Source organism: Bombina bombina, chromosome 4 (assembly GCF_027579735.1).
Source record: "Bombina bombina isolate aBomBom1 chromosome 4, aBomBom1.pri, whole genome shotgun sequence".
NCBI lineage: Eukaryota > Metazoa > Chordata > Amphibia > Anura > Bombinatoridae > Bombina > Bombina bombina.
In genome coordinates, this window is record NC_069502.1 from 453,817,174 (window position 1) to 453,840,833 (window position 23,660).

Below are 23,660 nucleotides of genomic sequence, written 5' to 3' on the forward strand. Positions count from 1 at the left end.
TGTCGTCTAAGTACGGAGCTACTGAAATTCCTCGCGGTCTTAGTACCGCCAGAAGAGTGCCCAGAACCTTTGTGAAGATTCTTGGAGCCGTAGCCAGTCCGAATGGAAGAGCTACAAACTGGTAATGCCTGTCTAAAAAGGCAAACCTTAGATACCGGTAATGACTTCTGTGAATCGGTATGTGAAGGTAAGCATCCTTTAAATCCACTGTGGTCAAGTACTGACCCTCTTGGATCATGGGCAAAATTGTTCGAATAGTTTCCATCTTGAACGATGGAACTCTTAGGAATTAGTTTAGGATCTTTAAATCCAAGATTGGCCTGAAGGTTCCCTCTTTTTTGGGAACTACAAACAGATTTGAGTAAAACCCTTGTCCTTGTTCCAACCGCGGAACTGGATGGATCACTCCCATTAACAAAAGATCTTGTACGCAGCGTAGAAACGCTTCCTTCTTTGTTAGGTTTGTTGACAACCTTGACAGATGAAATCTCCCTCTTGGGGGAGAGGATTTGAAGTCCAGAAGGTATCCCTGAGATATGATCTCTAACGCCCAGGGATCCTGAACATCTCTTGCCCAAGCCTGGGCGAAGAGGGAAAGTCTGCCCCCCACTAGATCCGGTCCCGGATCGGGGGCCCTCAATTCATGCTGTCTTAGGGGCAGCAGCAGGTTTTCTGGCCTGTTTGCCCCTGTTCCAGGACTGGTTAGGTTTCCAGCCTTGTCTGTAGCGAGCAACAGCTCCTTCCTGTTTTGGTGCAGAGGAAGTTGATGCTGCTCCTGCTTTGAAATTACGAAAGGAACGAAAATTGGACTGTCTAGCCTTGGCTTTGGCCTTGTCCTGAGGCAGGGCATGACCTTTACCTCCTGTAATGTTATCAATAATCTCTTTCAAGCCGGGCCCGAATAAGGTCTGCCCTTTGAAAGGAATATTAAGCAATTTAGATTTAGACGTAACATCAGCTGACCAGGATTTTAGCCACAGAGCTCTGCGTGCCTGAATGGCGAATCCTGAATTTTTAGCCGCAAGTTTAGTTAAATGTACTACGGCATCTGAAATAAATGAATTAGCTAACTTAAGGAATTTAAGTTTGTGTGTGATGTCATCTAGTGTGGATGATTGAAGTGTCTCTTCCAGAGACTCAAACCAAAATGCTGCTGCAGCCGTGACAGGCGCAATACATGCAAGAGGTTGCAATATAAACCCTTGTTGAACAAACATTTTCTTAAGGTAACCCTCTAATTTTTTATCCATTGGATCTGAAAAAGCACAGCTATCCTCCACTGGGATAGTGGTACGCTTAGCTAAAGTAGAAACTGCTCCCTCCACCTTAGGGACCATTTGCCATAAGTCCCGTGTGGCGGCGTCTATTGGAAACATTTTTCTGAATATAGGAGGGGGTGAGAAAGGCACACCGGGTCTATCCCACTCCTTATTAACAATGTCAGTAAGTCTCTTAGGTATAGGAAAAACGTCAGTACCGCAAAATATTTATCCAACCTACACATTTTTTCTGGGATTGCAACTGTGTTACAATCATTCAGAGCCGCTAATACCTCCCCTAGTAACACACGGAGGTTCTCAAGCTTAAATTTAAAATTTGAAATGTCTGAGTCCAGTTTATTTGGATCAGAACCGTCACCCACAGAATGAAGCTCTCCGTCTTCACGTTCTGCAAACTGTGACGCAGTATCAGACATGGCCCTTGCATTATCAGCGCACTCTGTTCTCATCCCAGAGTGATCACGTTTACCTCTTAGTTCTGGTAGTTTAGCCAAAACTTCAGTCATAACAGTAGCCATATCTTGTAATGTGATTTGTAATGGCCGCCCAGATGCACTCGGCGCTACAATATCACGCACCTCCTGAGCGGGAGATGCAGGTACTGACACGTGAGGCGAGTTAGTCGGCATAACTCTCCCCTCGTTGTTTGGTGAAATATGTTCAATTTGTACAGATTGACTATTTTTTAAAGTAGCATCAATACATTTAGTACATAAATTTCTATTGGGCTCCACTTTGGCATTAACACATATAGCACAGAGATATTCCTCTGAATCAGACATGTTTAACACACTAGCAAATAAACAGCAACTTGGAAATACTTTTCAAAGTAATTTACAAATAATATGAAAACGAACTGTGCCTTTAAGAAGCACAGAAAATATTATAACAGATAAAATAATTAAGTTATAGCATCAATCTTTGTCAGAATATACAGTTTTAGCAAAGGATTGTTCCCCTCAGCAAATGATAACTAACCCAGGCAGCAGAAAAAAAATACACAAATAAACGTTTTTTATATCACAGTCAATACAATCAGCACAGCTCTGCTGTAAAGATTACTTCCCTCAAAAAAGACTCTTGAGATCCCTGAACTCTGTAGAGATGAACCGGATCATGCAGGAAGAAAATGAACCTCTGACTGAGTTTTTCTGATGCATAGTAAAAGCGCCAAAAATGGCCCCTCCCCCACACACATAACAGTGAGAGGGATCAGTGAACTGCTCTAATTTAAATCAAAACTATTGCCAAGTGGAAAAAAAGTGCCCAAAACATTTTTTCACTCAGTACCTCAGAGAAAAAAACGTTTTTACATGCCAGCAAAAAAACGTTTTACCTCAATAATTAATTGTCATTTAAAACCTATTGCAAGTCCCTGCAAAATAGGTTAAGTCTATGTATACAGTTTAAAAGCCAGAGAAGTACCATTTCCCAGAAAACTGAAGTGTAAAATATACATACATGACAGCCTGATATCAGCTACATCTACTGCATTCAAGGCTGAGTTTACATTATAACGGTATGGCAGGATTTTCTCATCAATTCCATGTCAGAAAATAATAAACTGCTACATACCTCTTTGCAGATTAATCTGCCTGCTGTCCCCTGATCTGAAGTTTACCTCTCCTCAGATGGCCGAGAAACAGCAATATGATCTTAACGGCTAAAATCATAGAAAAACTCAGGTAGATTCTTCTTCAAATTCTACCAGAGAAGGAATAACACACTCCGGTGCTATTATAAAATAACAAACTTTTGATTGAAGATATAAAAACTAAATATATCACCATAGTCCTCTCACACATCCTATCTAGTCGTTGGGTGCAAGAGAATGACTGGAGGTGACGTAGAGGGGAGGAGCTATATAGCAACTCTGCTGGGTGAATCCTCTTGCACTTCCTGTAGGGGAGCAGTTAATATCCCACAAGTAATGATGACCCGTGGACTGATCACACTTAACAGAAGAAAAATAGTGTCAGATTAATAACTCACAATGTGAAAAAATACAATGTGTAAAAATAGATAACACACAATATGTGAAAATAAAAATAAAAAACAAAAATAAAAAACAATTGGATCAATACCGGTATGTCCAAAGGATGTGAAAAAATACCAAAAATCCAGTGCAAAAAAGTGTTAATAGTGATAATGTTTTCACAAACCAAGAAAAAAGAAAAAAGAAAGAAAAACAATGAGACCAATAGTCGATATATAAACAGATGTTACAAAAATGAATATAGCGATATATTAACCAGATGAGACTAGCTAACCCTATGTTACTACTGTTACAGTGGGGCTGAATTGCCCAGTGAATATAAAACAATGTAAAATATTATTAAGAACAAGAGATATTGTATAAAAAAGAAATAGATATACAACACAAACACTAGGGAGCGCTGAAACCAGCTTAAGAGTAAAATTAGATACCTAACCTGATACTAATAAAATAAGCAATTCAATATTGAAGAAAAAAGTTGGTGAATATAATATGATACATGTAAATATAAGTATAAAATTATGTATAAAATTGTCAATATATATAGAAGATGCCAGCAACAAATACTAAAATCACATAACTATATGTAAAAAAACTTTATTACAATATAGGTCGACCTATTTAAAACATTCAATCCTAAATCACAAAAAATAAAATTAAAAAAGAAAAACACAAAATAAAAACTCCTGTAGCCTAGAGTTCATATAGAAAAAACAACAAGTTCCAGGGTGAATGAATTCTCCAGCTTGTCACTATGGGGACCCACGCTCAAAGCTGTGCTGATCTGTGTGTGGTTGTAAGAGGAGCGTTCCCAGGACAAAGATGCAGTCGCAGCCGATGGCGGTTTTTCCCTACGAACAAGGAATCCTCTTAGTATATGTCACACAGTATATGACAAGGGAAGTTACATCCGTACTCACATAATAATTAGCAGCAACCGGCCTCCAAACTTGAGCTCTATTTTAAACTGACTCCTACACCTTTGGAGTATTTATTTGTTTGTTTAGAAACCTTGTGGCTGAATAACCCTTGTAGGTGTTTTTTTGCAGTATTGGCCGTTGCAAACAGGCCTTGGGAGCTATAATGCTTATCCTGTAAAAGTAAACTGCCAAATATTCACCGGGTTTCTAGCCTAGCATATCTTGCTGTCAAGCATTTCTGATTCCAGTGGCTATTCGTTACTTCTGGAGAGTGTGTCCACGGATCGTTGGTCCAAGTTTGGAGGCCGGTTGCTGCTAATTATTATGTGAGTACGGATGTAACTTCCCTTCTCATATACTGTGTGACATATACTAAGAGGATTCCTTGTTCGTAGGGAAAAACCGCCATCTGCTGCGACTGCCTCTTTGTCCTGGGAACGCTCCTCTTACAACCACACACAGATCAGCACAGCTTTGAGCGTGGGTTCCCATAGTGACAAGCTGGAGAATTCATTCACCCTGGAACTTGTTGTTTTTTCTATATGAACTCTAGGCTACAGGAGTTTTTATTTTGTGTTTTTCTTTTTTAATTTTATTTATTGTGATTTATGATTGAATGTTTTAAATAGGTCGACCTATATTGTAATAACGTTTTTTACATATAGTTATGTGATTTTAGTATTTGTTGCTGGCATCTTCTATATATATTGACAATTTTATACATAATTTTCTACTTATATTTACATGTATCATATTATATTCACCAACTTTTTTCTTCAATATTGAATTGCTTATTTTATTAGTATCAGGTTAGGTATCTAATTTTACTCTTAAGCTGGTTTCAGCACTCCCTAGTGTTTGTGTTGTATATCTATCTGTTTTGTAGGTTACTGAGGGTTACCTATTTTTCTAGTTGGAGTCTGTAGTAATAACCTTTTTTGGCGCTGGTCACTTAATTCTTCTTATAAAAAAGAAATAGACAACCTTATAATTATAAAACAAGTAAAAATCACAGTCTTTGATTGGATTGTTCAAACCCAATTTGATAAGTCCTTATAAATATCCCGTTGAAACAAAAAAATCCAGTTAAAACAAAAATCCTAGGGGATATGTCCTGATCCAGTATCCTAGTCAGATTGAAGACATGGACGGTTAAAGATTCTTCTTTAAGGAGAGAGTATTCCTGCTTATGCAGAGCTGCAGCGTCTTTCAGCTGATGTCTGTAGGAGAAGCAAGGCAAAGGTGAGCTGTAGCGTGTGTGAGCTGGCGTCCGAAGTGGAGTTGAACTGCAGAGACTTACGGTAACGTGTAAACACACAGGGAAATAGTTGAGTCATAGAGGAGATCCGGATGAATAGAAGGCTGTGTCCAAGATCGCCTGTGAGCAGAGCAGGAAGGAGACCGGATGGTCTGGTGAGGTAATCCAGTTGTAGATACGGCAAAACTTGAAAAAATAAAATCAACAGAGTAGCACACCGTGCTCAGATTACATTTTCATTCTTCCACAGACTGCAGCAGTGATTAACACAGTAAGAGCACCATCTATTGACTGAAGCAGACAATTAGTAAATTAATGGTATGCCATAGCACAGAAACCTGTATTATACCTTAGCCTTTGGCGCTCCTATATATCCACTACTCTAAGGGCAGAATAGACCTTATCATCTTCAACGATGGGACCGACAGAAACTTGTTTAAGCACTTTAGGTCTAGAATCGGGCGAAACGTGCCCTCCTTCTTTGGGACCACGAAAAGGTTTGAATAGTACCCTAGACCTCTTTCTGATAGAGGTACCGGTACAAATACTCCTAGAGAGGAGAGATTCCTCACGCACTCTAGAAAGGCATGTCATTTCTCTGGTCTTGATGATAGATTTGACAAGAGGAATCTGCCCCTGGGAGGGTGAGTTTTGAAACCTATCCTGTAACCCTGTGCAATAACCTCCAAAACCCAAGGATCCTGCACATCTCTCATCCAAGCCTCTGCGAAAATAGATAGTCTGTCCCCTACGAGATCCAGAGATGGATCGGGGGCCGCCCCTTCATGCCGATTTTGTCTCGGCGGGCTTCTTGCTCTGCTTGGTTTTGTTCCAAGACTGAGATGGTTTCCAAGATCCCTTGGACTGCTTGGGCTTCGTGGCAGGCTGCTGTTGTTGGGACTTATCCGAACGAAAGGGACGAAAATTAGGACCCTTAGGTTTATTCTTCTTATCCTGCAGTAGAAAGGCACCCTTGCCCCCCATGACCGTGGATATGATAGAGTCCAGGTCTGGACCGAAAAGAAACTCCCATAAATGGAAAGGAAAGTAATCTAGATTTGGACGTCATGTCAGCAGACCACGACTTCAACCACAGGGCCCTCCGAGCCAGAACAGAAAAGCCTGATGTCTTGGCATTCAAGTGAATAATCTTCATATTTGCATCACAGATAAACGAATTAACTACCCTCAGAGTCTTAATTCTTTCCTGTATCTCATAGAGGGGAGCCTCCAACTTGATCATCTCTGCCAGAGAGTCACACCAATAGGTAGTGGCTCCCGCCACCTTAGAGACCGCCGCTGCAGGCTGAAATACGAACCCTGTGAGCTGAAACATCTTTCTTAACTTTCCTTAAATGACGAACTATCCTCGAGTTTGATAGTGGTGCGCTTAGCGAGTGTGGAGATAGCTCCATCCACTTTAGGGACAGATCCCCACAATTCTAGCTGAGAATCAGGAACAATTTCTTAAACGAAGAAGAAGGGGAAAAAGAGGAACCAAGTCTCTCACATTAATTTTTATAATATTCGCCATCTTTACGGGAGCCGGGAAAGTCTGGGGCACCACCCGGTCCTCATAAACTTTATAAAGCTTAGGAATAGAAGGTTCCTCCGGTAACTTCGGTTCCGGAACCTCTAGAGTAGCCAACACCTCTTTTAATAAAAAGCGTATGTGCTCCATCCTGAACCTAAAGTCTGGTTCCTCCGCAGCCGGACGTTTAGAGGCCGCAGATTCCGACCCAGAGAGAAAGTCCTTTGAAGTATCAGAGTCCTCTGCATCAGCGGATAATCTATACTCAGATACATCCAATGGAGTAGATGACCCCTGGGAAGGATAGCAATGTTTAACCTTTCGCAGACAGCCATTTGCAAGTGATCAGCAAAACCTGGCGGCCACAGGGCCCCTTCCGCAGGAGGATTAGTAGTGCACTTGGGAGCTGCATGTGTAATGGGAGATGATTGTAGGGAAAGCACCTCGCGGGACAGAGACCCCTCAGAAGTGGATGGCTCAGTGGTACTAAACGACTTGTTCTTTTTAGATATCACTATTTTATCAAGGCATGTGGAACATAGTTGAGCAGGCGGATATACCGTAGCCTCATCACAATAAACACAGGCGCCTCCTTTATACCTCAATGGCCAGGGCACTCACCACCTCCTATGACCCAGGTCCACAGAGAAACCGCTTTTGTCTCCTGCAACCGATGGTCAGGAAAATGAAGAGAATGAGGCCACACCCGGTCACATGGAGTGCCATGCAGGACCGCCTATGCAGCCGAGAAAAAACTTGCCAAACTAAACAGTAATCAAAATGAAGGAAGAACCTGACTGTTCACACATTGCCAGAGCCACATCTCACACATGTTGCGGCAAAAAACACAATAAAGCAATCATGTATAAATCCCCCACTGTTAATAATCACCTTCCAGAGATATTAACCCTTGATTCTATACAGATAAAAGGAGTCACACTGTGACCCTGTCTTCTTGCATTTTCATTACAGGTATAATTACCTTCTTAGCAGAATATATGCCGTAGACCAGGAACACGGCCTCTCAAGTTTGACAGTGTTGTAGCATCGCTCCTGACATGGACTTGAGTGATAGAAAGCAGCCAGTGAAACTCGTCAACACTGATTGCATAAGGAGCTGTTAATATGAGTCTGGATGGTTTCACAGAAAGACTCTCCCTGCATCTCCAGACCCTAACATTCATCAATGCTTTTATTGAGAGGCTGACAAGCCTACTTAAAACTCCAGTCCCATTCCGAAGGGTACTACTCTCCATAAGAGACTACTCTGAATCTTACGACACTTCTCTGCCATCCTACTGTGATGAAAGGCAAAGAATGACTGGGGGATGAGGGGAGTTGGGGAGGTATTTGGCTCTCCTCGTATTAAAGATGGAAATGACAGTTTTAAATTACTAATGTTCCCTTAAAACCTCAATAAGAGCACTCAATTTCAAAAAGGTTAAAATGTTCCAATATGAAAAACATTCACTCTGACTTCATACCCCAAGATATTCTGTAATCAGAAGCTTCTCTCCAGTCAGTTCTCCATTATGAGGTTGTATAGCTTCATCCTTGTCTAGATCAGCTTCCATGACATCTTGTTCCTCCTAAATACAATAAGAGACAGAGAAAGAGTAGAGTGACTAGCTGTTCTCATATAGGCTCACACTGTGGGACACTATTACACAGGGTTAGGTGACATGTGTGGGGTGTTATCCTATCAAATTAAATGTTTTCATTCTATGTGTGTTACATTTTCATTTGTTCTGGAGTGTACATTTAGTTTAGTCCAACAGCTTGACAACTCATATCTCAAAAGACAATGTAATTTTGTAAATGTGTGAACAACCAAGCAGCTTACATAAAAAATAATATTAAAGCATGAAATCAAATAACAGTGAGAAGTTGTTCTTACTACATAAAACGCTCACAGTTTTTTTTTTAAATTGAATGAATAAGTGCCCGTTTCTTTAAAAATAATTGAAGCATTTTTTAAAAAAAATACTTACCTTTTTCTTTAGGAAAATAAGACTGGCGATCCTCCGCCCACTTCTCATGCTGTATTAAGCATATTGATGACAAAACCGTCTTTCTCCAATCGTTGTGTGGCCTCACGAGCTGGACGCCTCTAAGTACAGAGGAGCTGCGGGCGGAGGATCACTGGTCTGTTTTCCTAAAAAAAAAACATAATTTATGTAAGAACTTACCTGAAAAATTAATTTCTTTCATATTGGCAAGAGTCCATGAGCTAGTGACGTATGGGATATACATTCCTACCAGGAGGGGGCAAAGTTTCCCAAACCTCAAAATACCTATAAATACACCTCCCACCACACCCACAACTCAGTTTAACAAATAGCCAAGTAGTAAGGTGATCATAAAAGGAGTAAAAAAGCATACAAAAAGAGGAACCGGAAAACTTTTTTTATACAAAAAAAAAATAACCACCATAAAAAGGGTGGGCCTCATGGACTCTTGCCAATATGAAAGAAATTAATTTATCAGGTAAGTTCTTACATAAATTAGGTTTTCTTTCATGTAATTAGCAAGAGTCCATGAGCTAGTGATGTATGGGATAGAAATACCCAAGATGTGGAAGACCACAGAAGATTCACTAGAGAGGGAGGGGATAAAATAACAACAGCTACTTCCACTGAGAAATTAAATCCACACAATAATAAAGTTTTTCTCGAAAAAAAAAAAACTTAAATCAAAAGCAGTAGAATCCAACTGAAAACATAATTTATGTAAGAACTTACCTGATAAATTCATTTCTTTCATATTAACAAGAGTCCATGAGCTAGTGACGTATGGGATATACATTCCTACCAGGAGGGGCAAAGTTTCCCAAACCTTAAAATGCCTATAAATACACCCCTCACCACACCCACAAATTAGTTTAACGAATAGCCAAGAAGTGGGGTGATAAGAAAAAAGTGCGAAGCATATAAAATAAGGAATTGGAATAATTGTGCTTTATACAAAAAAATCATAACCACCACAAAAAAGGGTGGGCCTCATGGACTCTTGTTAATATGAAAGAAATGAATTTATCAGGTAAGTTCTTACATAAATTATGTTTTCTTTCATGTAATTAACAAGAGTCCATGAGCTAGTGACGTATGGGATAATGAATACCCAAGATGTGGATCTTTCCACACAAGAGTCACTAGAGAGGGAGGGATAAAATAAAGACAGCCAATTCCTGCTGAAAATAATCCACACCCAAAATAAAGTTTAATGAAAAACATAAGCAGAAGATTCAAACCGAAACCACTGCCTGAAGTACCTTTCTACCAAAAACTGCTTCAGAAGAAGAGAATACATCAAAATGGTAGAATTTAGTAAAAGTATGCAAAGAGGACCAAGTCGCTGCTTTGCAAATCTGATCAACTGAAGCTTCATTCCTAAACGCCCAGGAAGTAGAAACTGACCTAGTAGAATGAGCTGTAATCCTCTGAGGCGGAGTCTTACCCGATTTAACATAGGCAAGATGAATTAAAGATTTCAACCAGGATGCCAAAGAAATGGCAGAAGCTTTCTGGCCTTTTCTAGAACCAGAAAAGATGACAAATAGACTAGAAGTCTTTCGGAAAGATTTAGTAGCTTCAACATAATATTTCAAAGCTCTAACAACATCCAAAGAATGTAACGATTTCTCCTTAGAATTCTTAGGATTAGGACATAATGAAGGAACCACGATTTCTCTACTAATGTTGTTGGAATTCACAACCTTAGGTAAAAATTGAAAAGAAGTTCGCAACACCGCCTTATCCTGATGAAAAATCAGAAAAGGAGACTCACAAGAAAGAGCAGATAATTCAGAAACTCTTCTGGCAGAAGAGATGGCCAAAAGGAACAAAACTTTCCAAGAAAGCAATTTAATGTCCAATGAATGCATAGGTTCAAACGGAGGAGCTTGAGGAGCTCCCAGAACCAAATTCAAGCTCCATGGAGGAGAAATTGACTTAATGACAGGTTTTATACGAACCAAAGCTTGTACAAAACAATGAATATCAGGAAGAATAGCAATCTTTCTGTGAAAAAGAACAGAAAGAGCAGAGATTTGTCCTTTCAAGGAACTTGCGGACAAACCCTTATCTAAACCATCCTGAAGAAATTGTAATATTCTCGGAATTCTAAAAGAATACCAAGAAAAATGATGAGTAAGACACCAAGAAATATAAGTCTTCCAGACTCTATAATATATCTCTCTAGATACAGATTTACGAGCCTGTAACATAGTATCAATCACAGAGTCAGAGAAACCTCTTTGACTAAGAATCAAGCGTTCAATCTCCATACCTTTAAATTTAAGGATTTCAGATCCGGATGGAAAAAAGGACCTTGCGACAGAAGGTCTGGTCTTAACGGAAGAGTCCATGGTTGGCAAGATGCCATCCGGACAAGATCCGCATACCAAAACCTGTGAGGCCATGCCGGAGCTATTAGCAGAACAAACGAGCATTCCCTCAGAATCTTGGAGATTACTCTTGGAAGAAGAACTAGAGGCGGAAAGATATAGGCAGGATGATACTTCCAAGGAAGTGATAATGCATCCACTGCCTCCGCCTGAGGATCCCGGGATCTGGACAGATACCTGGGAAGTTTCTTGTTTAGATGAGAGGCCATCAGATCTATCTCTGGAAGCCCCCACATTTGAACAATCTGAAGAAATACCTCTGGGTGAAGAGACCATTCGCCCGGATGCAACGTTTGGCGACTGAGATAATCCGCTTCCCAATTGTCTACACCTGGGATATGAACCGCAGAGATTAGACAGGAGCTGGATTCCGCCCAAACCAAAATTCGAGATACTTCTTTCATAGCCAGAGGACTGTGAGTCCCTCCTTGATGATTGATGTATGCCACAGTTGTGACATTGTCTGTCTGAAAACAAATGAACGATTCTCTCTTCAGAAGAGGCCAAAACTGAAGAGCTCTGAAAATTGCACGGAGTTCCAAAATATTGATCGGTAATCTCACCTCCTGAGATTCCCAAACTCCCTGTGCCGTCAGAGATCCCCACACAGCTCCCCAACCTGTGAGACTTGCATCTGTTGAAATTACAGTCCAGGTCGGAAGAACAAAAGAAGCCCCCTGAATTAAACGATGGTGATCTGTCCACCACGTTAGAGAGTGTCGAACAATCGGTTTTAAAGATATTAATTGAGATATCTTCGTGTAATCCCTGCACCATTGGTTCAGCATACAGAGCTGAAGAGGTCGCATGTGAAAACGAGCAAAGGGGATCGCGTCCGATGCAGCAGTCATAAGACCTAGAATTTCCATGCATAAGGCTACCGAAGGGAATGATTGTGACTGAAGGTTTCGACAAGCTGTAATCAATTTTAGACGTCTCTTGTCTGTTAAAGACAGAGTCATGGACACTGAATCTATCTGGAAACCCAGAAAGGTTACCCTTGTTTGAGGAATCAAAGAACTTTTTGGTAAATTGATCCTCCAACCATGATCTTGAAGAAACAACACAAGTCGATTCGTATGAGACTCTGCTAAATGTAAAGACTGAGCAAGTACCAAGATATCGTCCAAATAAGGAAATACCACAATACCCTGTTCTCTGATTACAGACAGAAGGGCACCGAGAATCTTTGTGAAAATTCTTGGAGCTGTAGCAAGGCCAAACGGTAGAGCCACAAATTGGTAATGCTTGTCTAGAAAAGAGAATCTCAGGAACTGAAAATGATCTGGATGAATCGGAATATGCAGATATGCATCCTGTAAATCTATTGTGGACATATAATTCCCTTTCTGAACAAAAGGCAATATAGACCTTACAGTTACCATCTTGAACGTTGGTATCCTTACATAACGATTCAATAATTTTAGATCCAGAATTGGTCTGAAGGAATTCTCCTTCTTTGGTACAATGAAGAGATTTGAATAAAACCCCATCCCCTGTTCCGGAACTGGAACTGGCATAATTACTCCAGCCAACTCTAGATCTGAAACACAATTCAGAAATGCTTGAGCTTTCACTGGATTTACTGGGACACGGGAAAGAAAAAATCTCTTTGCAGGAGGTCTCATCTTGAAACCAATTCTGTACCCTTCTGAAACAATGCTCTGAATCCAAAGATTGTGAACAGAATTGATCCAAATTTCTTTGAAAAAACGTAACCTGCCCCCTACCAGCTGAACTGGAATGAGGGCCGTACCTTCATGTGAACTTAGAAGCAGGCTTTGCCTTTCTAGCAGGCTTGGATTTATTCCAGACTGGAGATGGTTTCCAAACTGAAACTGCTCCTGAGGACGAAGGATCAGGCTTTTGTTCTTTGTTGAAACGAAAGGAACGAAAACGATTGTTAGCCCTGTTTTTACCTTTAGATTTTTTATCCTGTGGTAAAAAAGTTCCTTTCCCACCAGTAACAGTTGAAATAATAGAATCCAACTGAGAACCAAATAATTTGTTTCCCTGGAAAGAATGGAAAGTAGAGTTGATTTAGAAGCCATATCAGCATTCCAAGTTTTAAGCCATAAAGCTCTTCTGGCTAAGATAGCTAGAGACATAAACCTAACATCAACTCTAATAATATCAAAAATGGCATCACAGATAAAATTATTAGCATGCTGAAGAATAATAATAATATCATGAGAATCACGATTTGCTACTTGTTGCGCTAGGGTTTCCAACCAAAAAGTTGAAGCTGCAGCAACATCAGCCAATGATATAGCAGGTCTAAGAAGATTACCTGAACACAGATAAGCTTTTCTTAGAAAGGATTCAATTTTTCTATCTAAAGGATCCTTAAACGAGGTACCATCTGACGTAGGAATGGTAGTACGTTTAGCAAGGGTAGAAATAGCCCCATCAACTTTAGGGATTTTGTCCCAAAATTCTAACCTGTCAGGCGGAACAGGATATAATTGCTTAAAACGTTTAGAAGGAGTAAATGAATTACCCAATTTATCCCATTCTTTGGAAATCACTGCAGAAATAGCATTAGGAACAGGAAAAACTTCTGGAATAACCGCAGGAGCTTTAAAAACCTTATCCAAACGTATAGAATTAGTATCAAGAGGACTAGAATCCTCTATTTCTAAAGCAATTAGTACTTCTTTAAGTAAAGAGCGAATAAATTCCATCTTAAATAAATATGAAGATTTATCAGCATCAATCTCTGAGATAGAATCCTCTGAACCAGAAGAGTCCAAAGAATCAGAATGATGGTGTTCATTTAAAAATTCATCTGTAGAGAGAGAAGATTTAAAAGACATTTTACGTTTACTAGAAGGAGAAATAACAGACAAAGCCTTCTTTATGGATTCAGAAACAAAATCTCTTATGTTATCAGGAACATTCTGCACCTTAGATGTTGAGGGAACTGCAACAGGCAATGGTACATTACTAAAGGAAATATTATCTGCTTTAACAAGTTTGTCATGACAATTATTACAAACAACAGCTGGAGGAATAGCTACCAAAAATTTACAGCAGATACACTTAGCTTTGGTAGATCCAGCAGGCAGTGATTTTCCTGTAGTATCTTCTGGCTCAGATGCAACGTGAGACATCTTGCAATATGTAAGAGAAAAAACAACATATAAAGCAAAATAGATCAAATTCCTTATAAGACAGTTTCAGGAATGGGAAAGAATGCCAAATATCAAGCTTCTAGCAACCAGAAGCAAATGAAAAATGAGACTGAAATAATGTGGAGACAAAAGCGACGCCCATATTTTTTAGCGCCAAATATGACGCCCACATTATTTGGCGCCTAAATGCTTTTGGCGCCAAAAATGACGCCACATCCGGAACGCCGACATCTTTGGCGCAAAATAACGTCAAAAAATGACGTAACTTCCGGCGACACGTATGACGCCGGAAACGGAAAAGAATTTTTGCGCCAAAAAAGTCCGCGCCAAGAATGACGCAATAAAATGAAGCATTTTCAGCCCCCGCGAGCCTAACAGCCCACAGGGAAAAAAGTCAAATTTTTGAGGTAAGAAAAATATGATAATTCAATGCATAATCCCAAATATGAAACTGACTGTCTGAAAATAAGGAAAGTTGAACATTCTGAGTCAAGGCAAATAAATGTTTGAATACATATATTTAGAACTTTATAAATAAAGTGCCCAACCATAGCTTAGAGTGTCACAGAAAATAAGACTTACTTACCCCAGGACACTCATCTACATGTTTGTAGAAAGCCAAACCAGTACTGAAACGAGAATCAGTAGAGGTAATGGTAAATATAAGAGTATATCGTCGATCTGAAAAGGGAGGTAAGAGATGAATCTCTACGACCGATAACAGAGAACCTTATGAAATAGACCCCGTAGAAGGAGATCACTGCATTCAATAGGCAATACTCTCTTCACATCCCTCTGACATTCACTGCACGCTGAGAGGAAAACCGGGCTCCAACTTGCTGCGGAGCGCATATCAACGTAGAATCTAGCACAAACTTACTTCACCACCTCCCTTGGAGGCAAAGTTTGTAAAACTAATTTGTGGGTGTGGTGAGGGGTGTATTTATAGGCATTTTAAGGTTTGGGAAACTTTGCCCCTCCTGGTAGGAATGTATATCCCATACGTCACTAGCTCATGGACTCTTGTTAATTACATGAAAGAAACAGCTGCCTGAAGAACTTTTCTACCAAAGACTGCTTCAGAAGAAGCAAAATACATTAAGATGGTAAAAACAATAAAAGTATGCAAAGAAGACCAAATACTGCTTTGCAAATTTGATCATCTGAAGCTTCATTCTGAAAAAGCCCAAGAAATGGCGACTGAACTTAGCAGAATGAGCTGAAAATCTCTGAGGCGGAACCTGCCCTGCCTCCAAATAAAAGGATTAGTATATTGCCAGTACCCATGTATCCAGTGCCAACATAAGAATAATAATTATTCACTAAAATCAAAGAGTACATAAATATACTTTAATAGACGGGTATGACCATATCCTATAAAACCATTTCATATAAAATTGTGTCATTTAAAATTCATCTGACATATATTCAACATACAAATAAAAATAAATCTGGACGTCCAGTGTGCTCTATAGAGACAATAATCTAAGTATATTTAAATATATTTAAAAAAGGAATAATAATGTACCTTGAAAAAACACCTCTCTCTACGTCTAGAGTGAGAGTTTTTAAAGTTTCTAACAGGAAGGGAATGGATCTGCTCTCATAAAGGAAAGATCAAGCATTATGGGGATAATGCCGTCTCGGTAGTGTTATCAGCTGTTCTCCGATGTCCGATTGAGCCTGGGTTATCTCCTTGTTTACAAAGTTCTGGGCCCAGGTGGTGTCTTTGCTCCTGTCTTGGCGATAGTTTCTTCGGCGTGGAAGGAGCTCCGCTTTTTCAAGATTCTTGAAAAAGCCCCAGGTTAGGGGTTAAACGTGTTGAATGGAATTGCATTTTTTGATCTGAATCCAACTTTTTTCTTTGCACTTTAAGCCACGTATAACGGGCTGAACTGCACAATACATCTCCTAACTCCAGACCGTTATATCTACCAACTGGACACCGTAAAAAAATAATTTTTTCCTGGACGCAACTAATGTGTCCCCCACTTTGAGGTTCAAGGATATCCAGGATTAACCACACTTCAGTTAGACACAGTGTCACTTGGTGAGAATTCACTTAGAAAAATTGCTACACTTTACAAAGAGTGACGTTGCGACATACGTCACTTCCGGAAATCACGCGGACCATCTGGAAGTGAAGCGGAGCTCTTTCCACGCTGAAGAAACTATCGCCAAGACAGGAGCAAAGACACCACCTGGGCCCAGAACTTTGCAAACAAGGAGATAACCCAGGTTCAATCGGACATCAGAGAATAGCTGATAACACTTACTACCGAGACGGCATTATCCCCATAACGCTTGATCTTTCCTTTATGAGAGCGGATCTATTCCCTTCCTGTTAGAAACTTTAAAAACTCTCACTCTAGACAAAGAGAGAGGTGTTTTTTCAAGGTACATTATAATTCCTTTTTTAAATATATTTAAATATACTTAGATTATTGTCTCTATAGAGCACACTGGATGTCCATATTTATTTTTATTTGTATGTTGAATATATGTCAGATGAATTTTAAATGACACAATTATCAATGAAATGGTTTTATAGGATATGGTCATACCCGTCTATTAAAGTATATTTATGTACTCTTTGATTTTAGTGAATAATTATTATTCTTATGTTGGCACTGGATAAATATATTATAATATTTAGGTACTGGCAATATACTAATCCTTTTACTACTGCAACCTGCTTCACAACGAGCTAGTCCTTAGTATTTAGGAGATATATAGAATTACCAGAGTGCCTGCTTACTAAACCAAAACACTTTTCACATTATTAGTCTTAATCATTAAGGTTAACCACTTACTTTGTTAATACCTTGATATAATTTTATTATCAATATCTCCATATATCTACTATTCCCTAGGCTTTGAGCGCCAGTACAACCCCCCGCTCTTTTTTGTCTCATTTCTGTGTCTGAGGGTCATTGTATGAGGGATCCTTCTGTACTAGGCTATTAGGGAATGCATAGCGCCAACTACTCCTTCCTTTCTAACCCTGCCTCCAAATAAGCCTTGAAAAACAAAAGCTTTAACGAGGATGCCAAAAAAATGGCAGAGGCTTTCTAACCTTTTCTGAAACAAGAAAAACAACAAATAGACTAGAAGTCTTCTGAAATCCTAATAACCTCGATATAGAATTACAAAGCTTTTACCACATCCAAGGGATGTAAAGAACTCTCAAAGAATTATTTAGGATTAGAATACAAAGAAGGAACAACAATTTCTCTACTAATGTTGTTCAAATTCACAACCTTAGGAAAGAAAGAAGTCCACAAAACAACTTATCTAGATGAAAAAATCAGATAAGGAGAGCAAGAAAAGAGAGCTGATAAATCAGACACTCATCTAGCAGAAGAGATAGCCAAAAGAAACAACACTTTCCAAGAAAGTAGATAATCTTCAAAGAAAATATAGGCTCAAAAGAAAGAGCTTGCAAAATCCTTGAACCAAATTAAGACTCCAAAAAGGAGAATTAATAAATGAACAGGCTTGATACAAACCAAAAGCCTGAACAAAACAGTGAATATCAGGAAGTTTAAACAATCTTTCTAGGAAATAAAACAGAAAGAACAGATTCTTGTCCCTTCAAAACATTTGCAGACAAACTTATCCAAACCATCCTGAAGAAACTGAAAAATCCTAGGAATTCTAAAAGAATGCCAAGAGAATTTATGAGAACACCATAAAATATAGGTTTTCCAAACCTGATAATACATGTTCCTTGAAACAGACTTATAAGCCTGCAACATAGTGATAAAAACTGAGTCAGAGAAACCTCTATGACTAAACACAAATCAATTTCCATACCTTCAAATTAGTAATTTGAGATCCCAATGGAAAAAAAGGCCCCTGAAACAAGAGGGCTGGCAAAAGAAAAAGCGGCCAAGGATGGCAACTGGACATCCGGACAAGATCCACATACCAAACCTGTGAGGCCATGCTGATGCTATCAGAAACACATGAAACTGTTCCAATATGACCTTGAAGATCACCATTGGAAGAAGAAAAAACAGTGGCGGAAATATGTAGCCAGGTTGCAAAGCCAAGACATTGCTAATACATCCACCATTTCCGTCTGAGGATCCCTGGACCTGAAAAGGTACCTGGGAAATTAAGAAAACACATATGTATAGAGATACCACTCTCTCGGGTGTAAAGACCGACGGCTGAGATAACCCATCTCCCAAATGTCTAAACCTGAGATATAAATTGGAGAAATTAGACAGGAGATGAATTCCACCTAAGAATGTATTCAAGATACTTCTTAATTGCTAAGGAACTGCAAGTCCCTATTTGATGACTGACGTATGCCACAGTTGTGATATTGTCTGCCTGAAAGCAAAAAATGAAAAGTTCTCTCCTAAAAGAGGCCAAACCTGAAAGAGCTCTGAAAATAGTACGGAGTTCTAAAATATCGATTGGAAACCTTGCCTCTTGAAGTTTCCAAATCCCTTGTGCTGTCAGAGACCCTCAGACAGCTCCCCAACCTGTAAGACTTGCATCCATTAAGAATACAATCCAGGAAGGACAAACAAAAGGGGGCCTCCTGAATAAAATGATGATAGTCTAATCACCAAATCAGAGAAAGTTGAGTGTTGGGATTTAAGAATACCAACTGTGATATCTGAAAACAATCCCTGCACCATTGAATCAGTATGAAAAGCAAAAGAGGTCTCAGATGAAAAACGAGCAAAGGGAACCACGTCCAAGCTGCAGTTATGAGACCTAAAACTTCCATGCACATAGCCACTAAAAGGAATGTTCTAGACTGTAAGTTAGACAGGCTAACGCCAAATACAATTGACTTTTGTCCAATAAAGACAAAGTCATAAACACAGAGTCCATCTAGAAACCCCAAAAGAGGTGACCCTTGTCTGAGGAATCACGAAACTCTTAGGTAAAATAAATCCACTAACCATGTCTTGAAGAAACAAAACTAGTTGATTCATGAGAGATTCTAATAAAAGAAAAGATTAAGCTAATATCAAGATACCATCCAAATAAGGAAACACCACAATACCCTACTGTCTTATTACAGAAAGAAAGGCACCCAGAATCTTTTGAAGATTCATAAAGCTGTCGCTAGACCAAATGGAAAAGCGACAAATTGGTAAAGCTTATCTAAAAAAGAGAATCTCAGAACCAAAAGTGGTCTGAATGAAATAAATATGAGGATAAACGTTCTGTAAAATTAGGTGGACATGAGATGACCTTGCTGAACAAAAGGCATAATAGTCCTTATAGTCATCAACTTGAAAGTTGAGACTCTTACAAAACAATATAAAGTCTTCAGATCCAAGATTGGACTGAATAAACCTTCCTTCTTTGGGACAAGGAATAGAATTGAATAGAAACCCAATCCCTGTTCCTGCTAAAGAACTGGTATAAACACTCTTGAAAAAAAATTCACAGAGTGTACTGAGAAAGAAAGAATCTTCCCATAGAAGGTCTCATTCTAAAAATCTATTCAGACCATAAGAATAAAAAACATAATTTATGTAAGAACTTACCTGATAAATTCATTTCTTTCATATTAGCAAGAGTCCATGAGCTAGTGACGTATGGGATATACATTCCTACCAGGAGGGGCAAAGTTTCCCAAACCTTAAAATGCCTATAAATACACCCCTCACCACACCCACAATTCAGTTTAACGAATAGCCAAGAAGTGGGGTGATAAGAAAAAAGTGCGAAAGCATATAAAATAAGGAATTGGAATAATTGTGCTTTATACAAAAAAATCATAACCACCACAAAAAAGGGCGGGCCTCATGGACTCTTGCTAATATGAAAGAAATGAATTTATCAGGTAAGTTCTTACATAAATTATGTTTTCTTTCATGTAATTAGCAAGAGTCCATGAGCTAGTGACGTATGGGATAATGACTACCCAAGATGTGGATCTTTCCACACAAGTCACTAGAGAGGGAGGGATAAAATAAAGACAGCCAATTCCTGCTGAAAATAATCCACACCCAAAATAAAGTTTAATGAAAAACATAAGCAGAAGATTCAAACTGAAACCACTGCCTGAAGAACTTTTCTACCAAAAACTGCTTCAGAAGAAGAAAATACATCAAAATGGTAGAATTTTAGAAAAAATATGCAAAGAGGACCAAGTTGCTGCTTTGCAAATCTGATCAATCGAAGCTTCATTCCTAAACGCCCAGGAAGTAGAAACTGACCTAGTAGAATGAACTGTAATCCTTAGAGGCGGAGTTTTACCCGACTCGACATAAGCATGATGAAATAAAGATTTCAACCAAGATGCCAAAGAAATGGCAGAAGCTTTCTGGCCTTTTCTAGAACCGGAAAAGATGACAAATAATACAAAGCTCTAACAGCATCCAAAGAATGCAATGATTTCTCCCTAGAATTCATAGGATTAGGACATAATAAAGGAACCACAATTTCTCTACTAAGGTTGTTAGAATTCACAACCTTAGGTAAAAAATTCAAAAGAAGTTTGCAGCACCGCCTCATCCTGATGAAAAATCAGAAAAGGAGACTCACAAGAAAGAGCAGATAATTCAGAGACTCTTCTGGCAGAAGAGATGGCCAAAAGAAACAAAACTTTCCAAGAAAGTAATATAACGACCAAAGAATGCATGGGTTCAAAAGGAGGAGCTTGAAAAGCCCCCAGAACCAAATTCAAACTCCAAGGAGGAGAAATTGACTTAATGACAGGTTTTATACGAACCAAAGCTTGTACAAAACAATGAAATATCAGGAAGATTAGCAATCCTTCTGTGAAAAAAGAACAGAAAGAGCAGAGATTTGTCCTTTCAAGGAACTTGCGGACAAACCTTTATCTAAACCATCCTGAAGAAACTGAAAAATTCTCGGTATTCAAAAAGAATGCCAAGAAAAAAAGATGAGAAAGACACTATGAAATATAAGTCTTCCAGACTCTATAATATATCTCACTAGATACAGATTTACGAGCCTGTCACATAGTATTAATCACAGAGTCAGAGAAACCTTCTTTGACCAAGAATCAAGCGTTCAAACTCCATACCTTAAAATTTAAGGATTTGAGATCCTGATGGAAAAAAGGACCTTGCGACAGAAAGTCTGGTCTTAACGGAAGAGTCCACAACTGGCAAGAGGCCATCCGGACAAGATCCGCATACCAAAACCTGTGAGGCCATGCTGGAGCTACCAGCAGGACAAACGAGCATTCCTTTAGAATCTTGGAGAATACTCTTGGAAGAAGAACTAGAGGCGGAAAGATATAGGCAGGATGATACTTCCAAGGAAGTGATAATGTATCCACTGCTTCCTCCCGAGGATCCCGGGATCTGGACAGATACCAGGGAAGTTTCTTGTTTAGATGAGAAGCCATCAGATCTATTTCTGGGAGTTCCCACATTTGAACAATCTGAAGAAATACCTCTGGGTGAAGAGACCATTCGCCCGGATGCAACGTTTGGCGACTGAGATAATCCGCTTCCCAATTGTCTATACCTGGGATATGAACCACAGAGATTAGACAGGAGCTGGATTCCGCCCAAACCAAAATTCGAGATACTTCTTTCATAGCCAGAGGACTGTGAGTCCCTCCTTGATGATTGATGTATGCCACAGCTGTGACATTGTCTATCTGAAAACAAATGAACAACTCTCTCTTCAGAAGAGGCCAAGACTGAAGAGCTCTGAAAATTGCACGGAGTTCAAAAATATTGATCGGTAATCTCACCTCCTGAGATTCCCAAACCCCTTGTGCCATCAGAGACCCCCACACAGCTCCCCAACCTGTAAGACTTGCATCTGTTGAGATTATAGTCCAGGTCGGAAGAACAAAAAAGCCCCCTGAACTAAACGATGGTGAACTGTCCACCATGTCAGAGAGTGTCGTATAATCGGTTTAAAGATATTAATTGAGATATCTTTGTGTAATCCCTGCACCACTGGTTCAGCATACAGAGCTGAAGAGGTCGCATGTGAAAACGAGCAAAGGAGATCGCATCCGATGCGGCAGTCCTAAGACCTAAAATTTCCATGCATAAGGCTACCAAAGGGAATGATTGTGACTGAAGGTTTTGACAAGCTGATATCAATGTTAAACTTCTCTTATCTGACAAGGACAGAGTCATAGACACTGAATCTATCTGGAAACCTAAAAAGGTTACCCTTGTCTGAGGAAACAATGAACTGATTGGTAAATTGATCCTCCAACCATGATCTTGAAGAAACAACACAAGTCGATTCGTATGAGATTCTGCGAAAATGTGAAGACTGAGCAAGTACCAAGATATCGTCCAAAAAAGGAAACCCTGTTCTCTGATTACAGACAGAAGGGCACCGAGAACCTTTGAAAAAAATTCTTGGAGCTGACGCTAGGCCAAACGGTAGAGCCACAAAACTGGTAATGCTTGTCTAAAAGAGAATCTCAGAAACTAAAAGTGATCTGGATGAATCGGAATATGCAGATATGCATCCTGTAAATCTATTGTAGACATATAATGCCCTTGCTAAACAAAAGGCAGGATAGTCCTACAGTTACCATCTTGAATGTTGGTATCCTTACATAACGATTCAATATAGATAGATCCGGAACTGGTCTGAAGGAATTGACCTTCTTTGGTACAATGAAGAGATAGAATAAAACCCCAGCCCCTGTTCCAGAACTGGAACTGGCATAATTACTCCAGCCAACTCTAGATCTGAAACACATTTCAGAAATGCTGAGCCTTTGCTGTGTTTACTGGGACACGGGAAAGAAAAAAAAATCTCTTTGCAGGAGGCCTTAACTTGAAGCCAATTCTGTACCTTTAAAGAAAACGTAAACTGCCCCATACCAGCTGAGCTGGAATGAGGGCCGCACCTTCATGGGTATTTAGGAGCTGGCTATAGGTTTCTATAAGGCTTGGATATATTCAAAACTGGAAATGGTTTCCAAACTGATACCGCTCCTGAGGATGAAGGATCAGGCTTTTGTTCCTTGTTGTGAGGAAAGGAACGAAAATTATTATTAGACCTAAATTTACCTTAGATTTTTTTATCCTTTGGTAAAAAAAGTTCCCTTCCCTCCAGTAACAGTTGAGATAATAGAATCCAACTGAAAATCGAATAATTTATTACCCTGGAAAGAAAGGGAAAGCAAAGTTGACTTAGAAGACATATC

The 23,660-nt window shown here is 39.4% G+C and overlaps 1 protein-coding gene across 3 annotated transcripts in view; it reads right to left on the bottom strand.

Moving 5' to 3' along the window:
* The window catches only part of ARMC9 (armadillo repeat containing 9), a 935,599-nt gene that overhangs the window by 153,923 nt on the left and 758,016 nt on the right, over positions 1-23,660 (bottom strand). For all 3 annotated transcript variants that reach the window (XM_053710306.1, XM_053710304.1, XM_053710305.1), the window contains one exon: positions 8,470-8,574. In XM_053710306.1, coding sequence (XP_053566281.1) covers positions 8,470-8,574 — 105 coding nt within the window. The remainder of the gene's footprint in view (positions 1-8,469; positions 8,575-23,660) is intronic.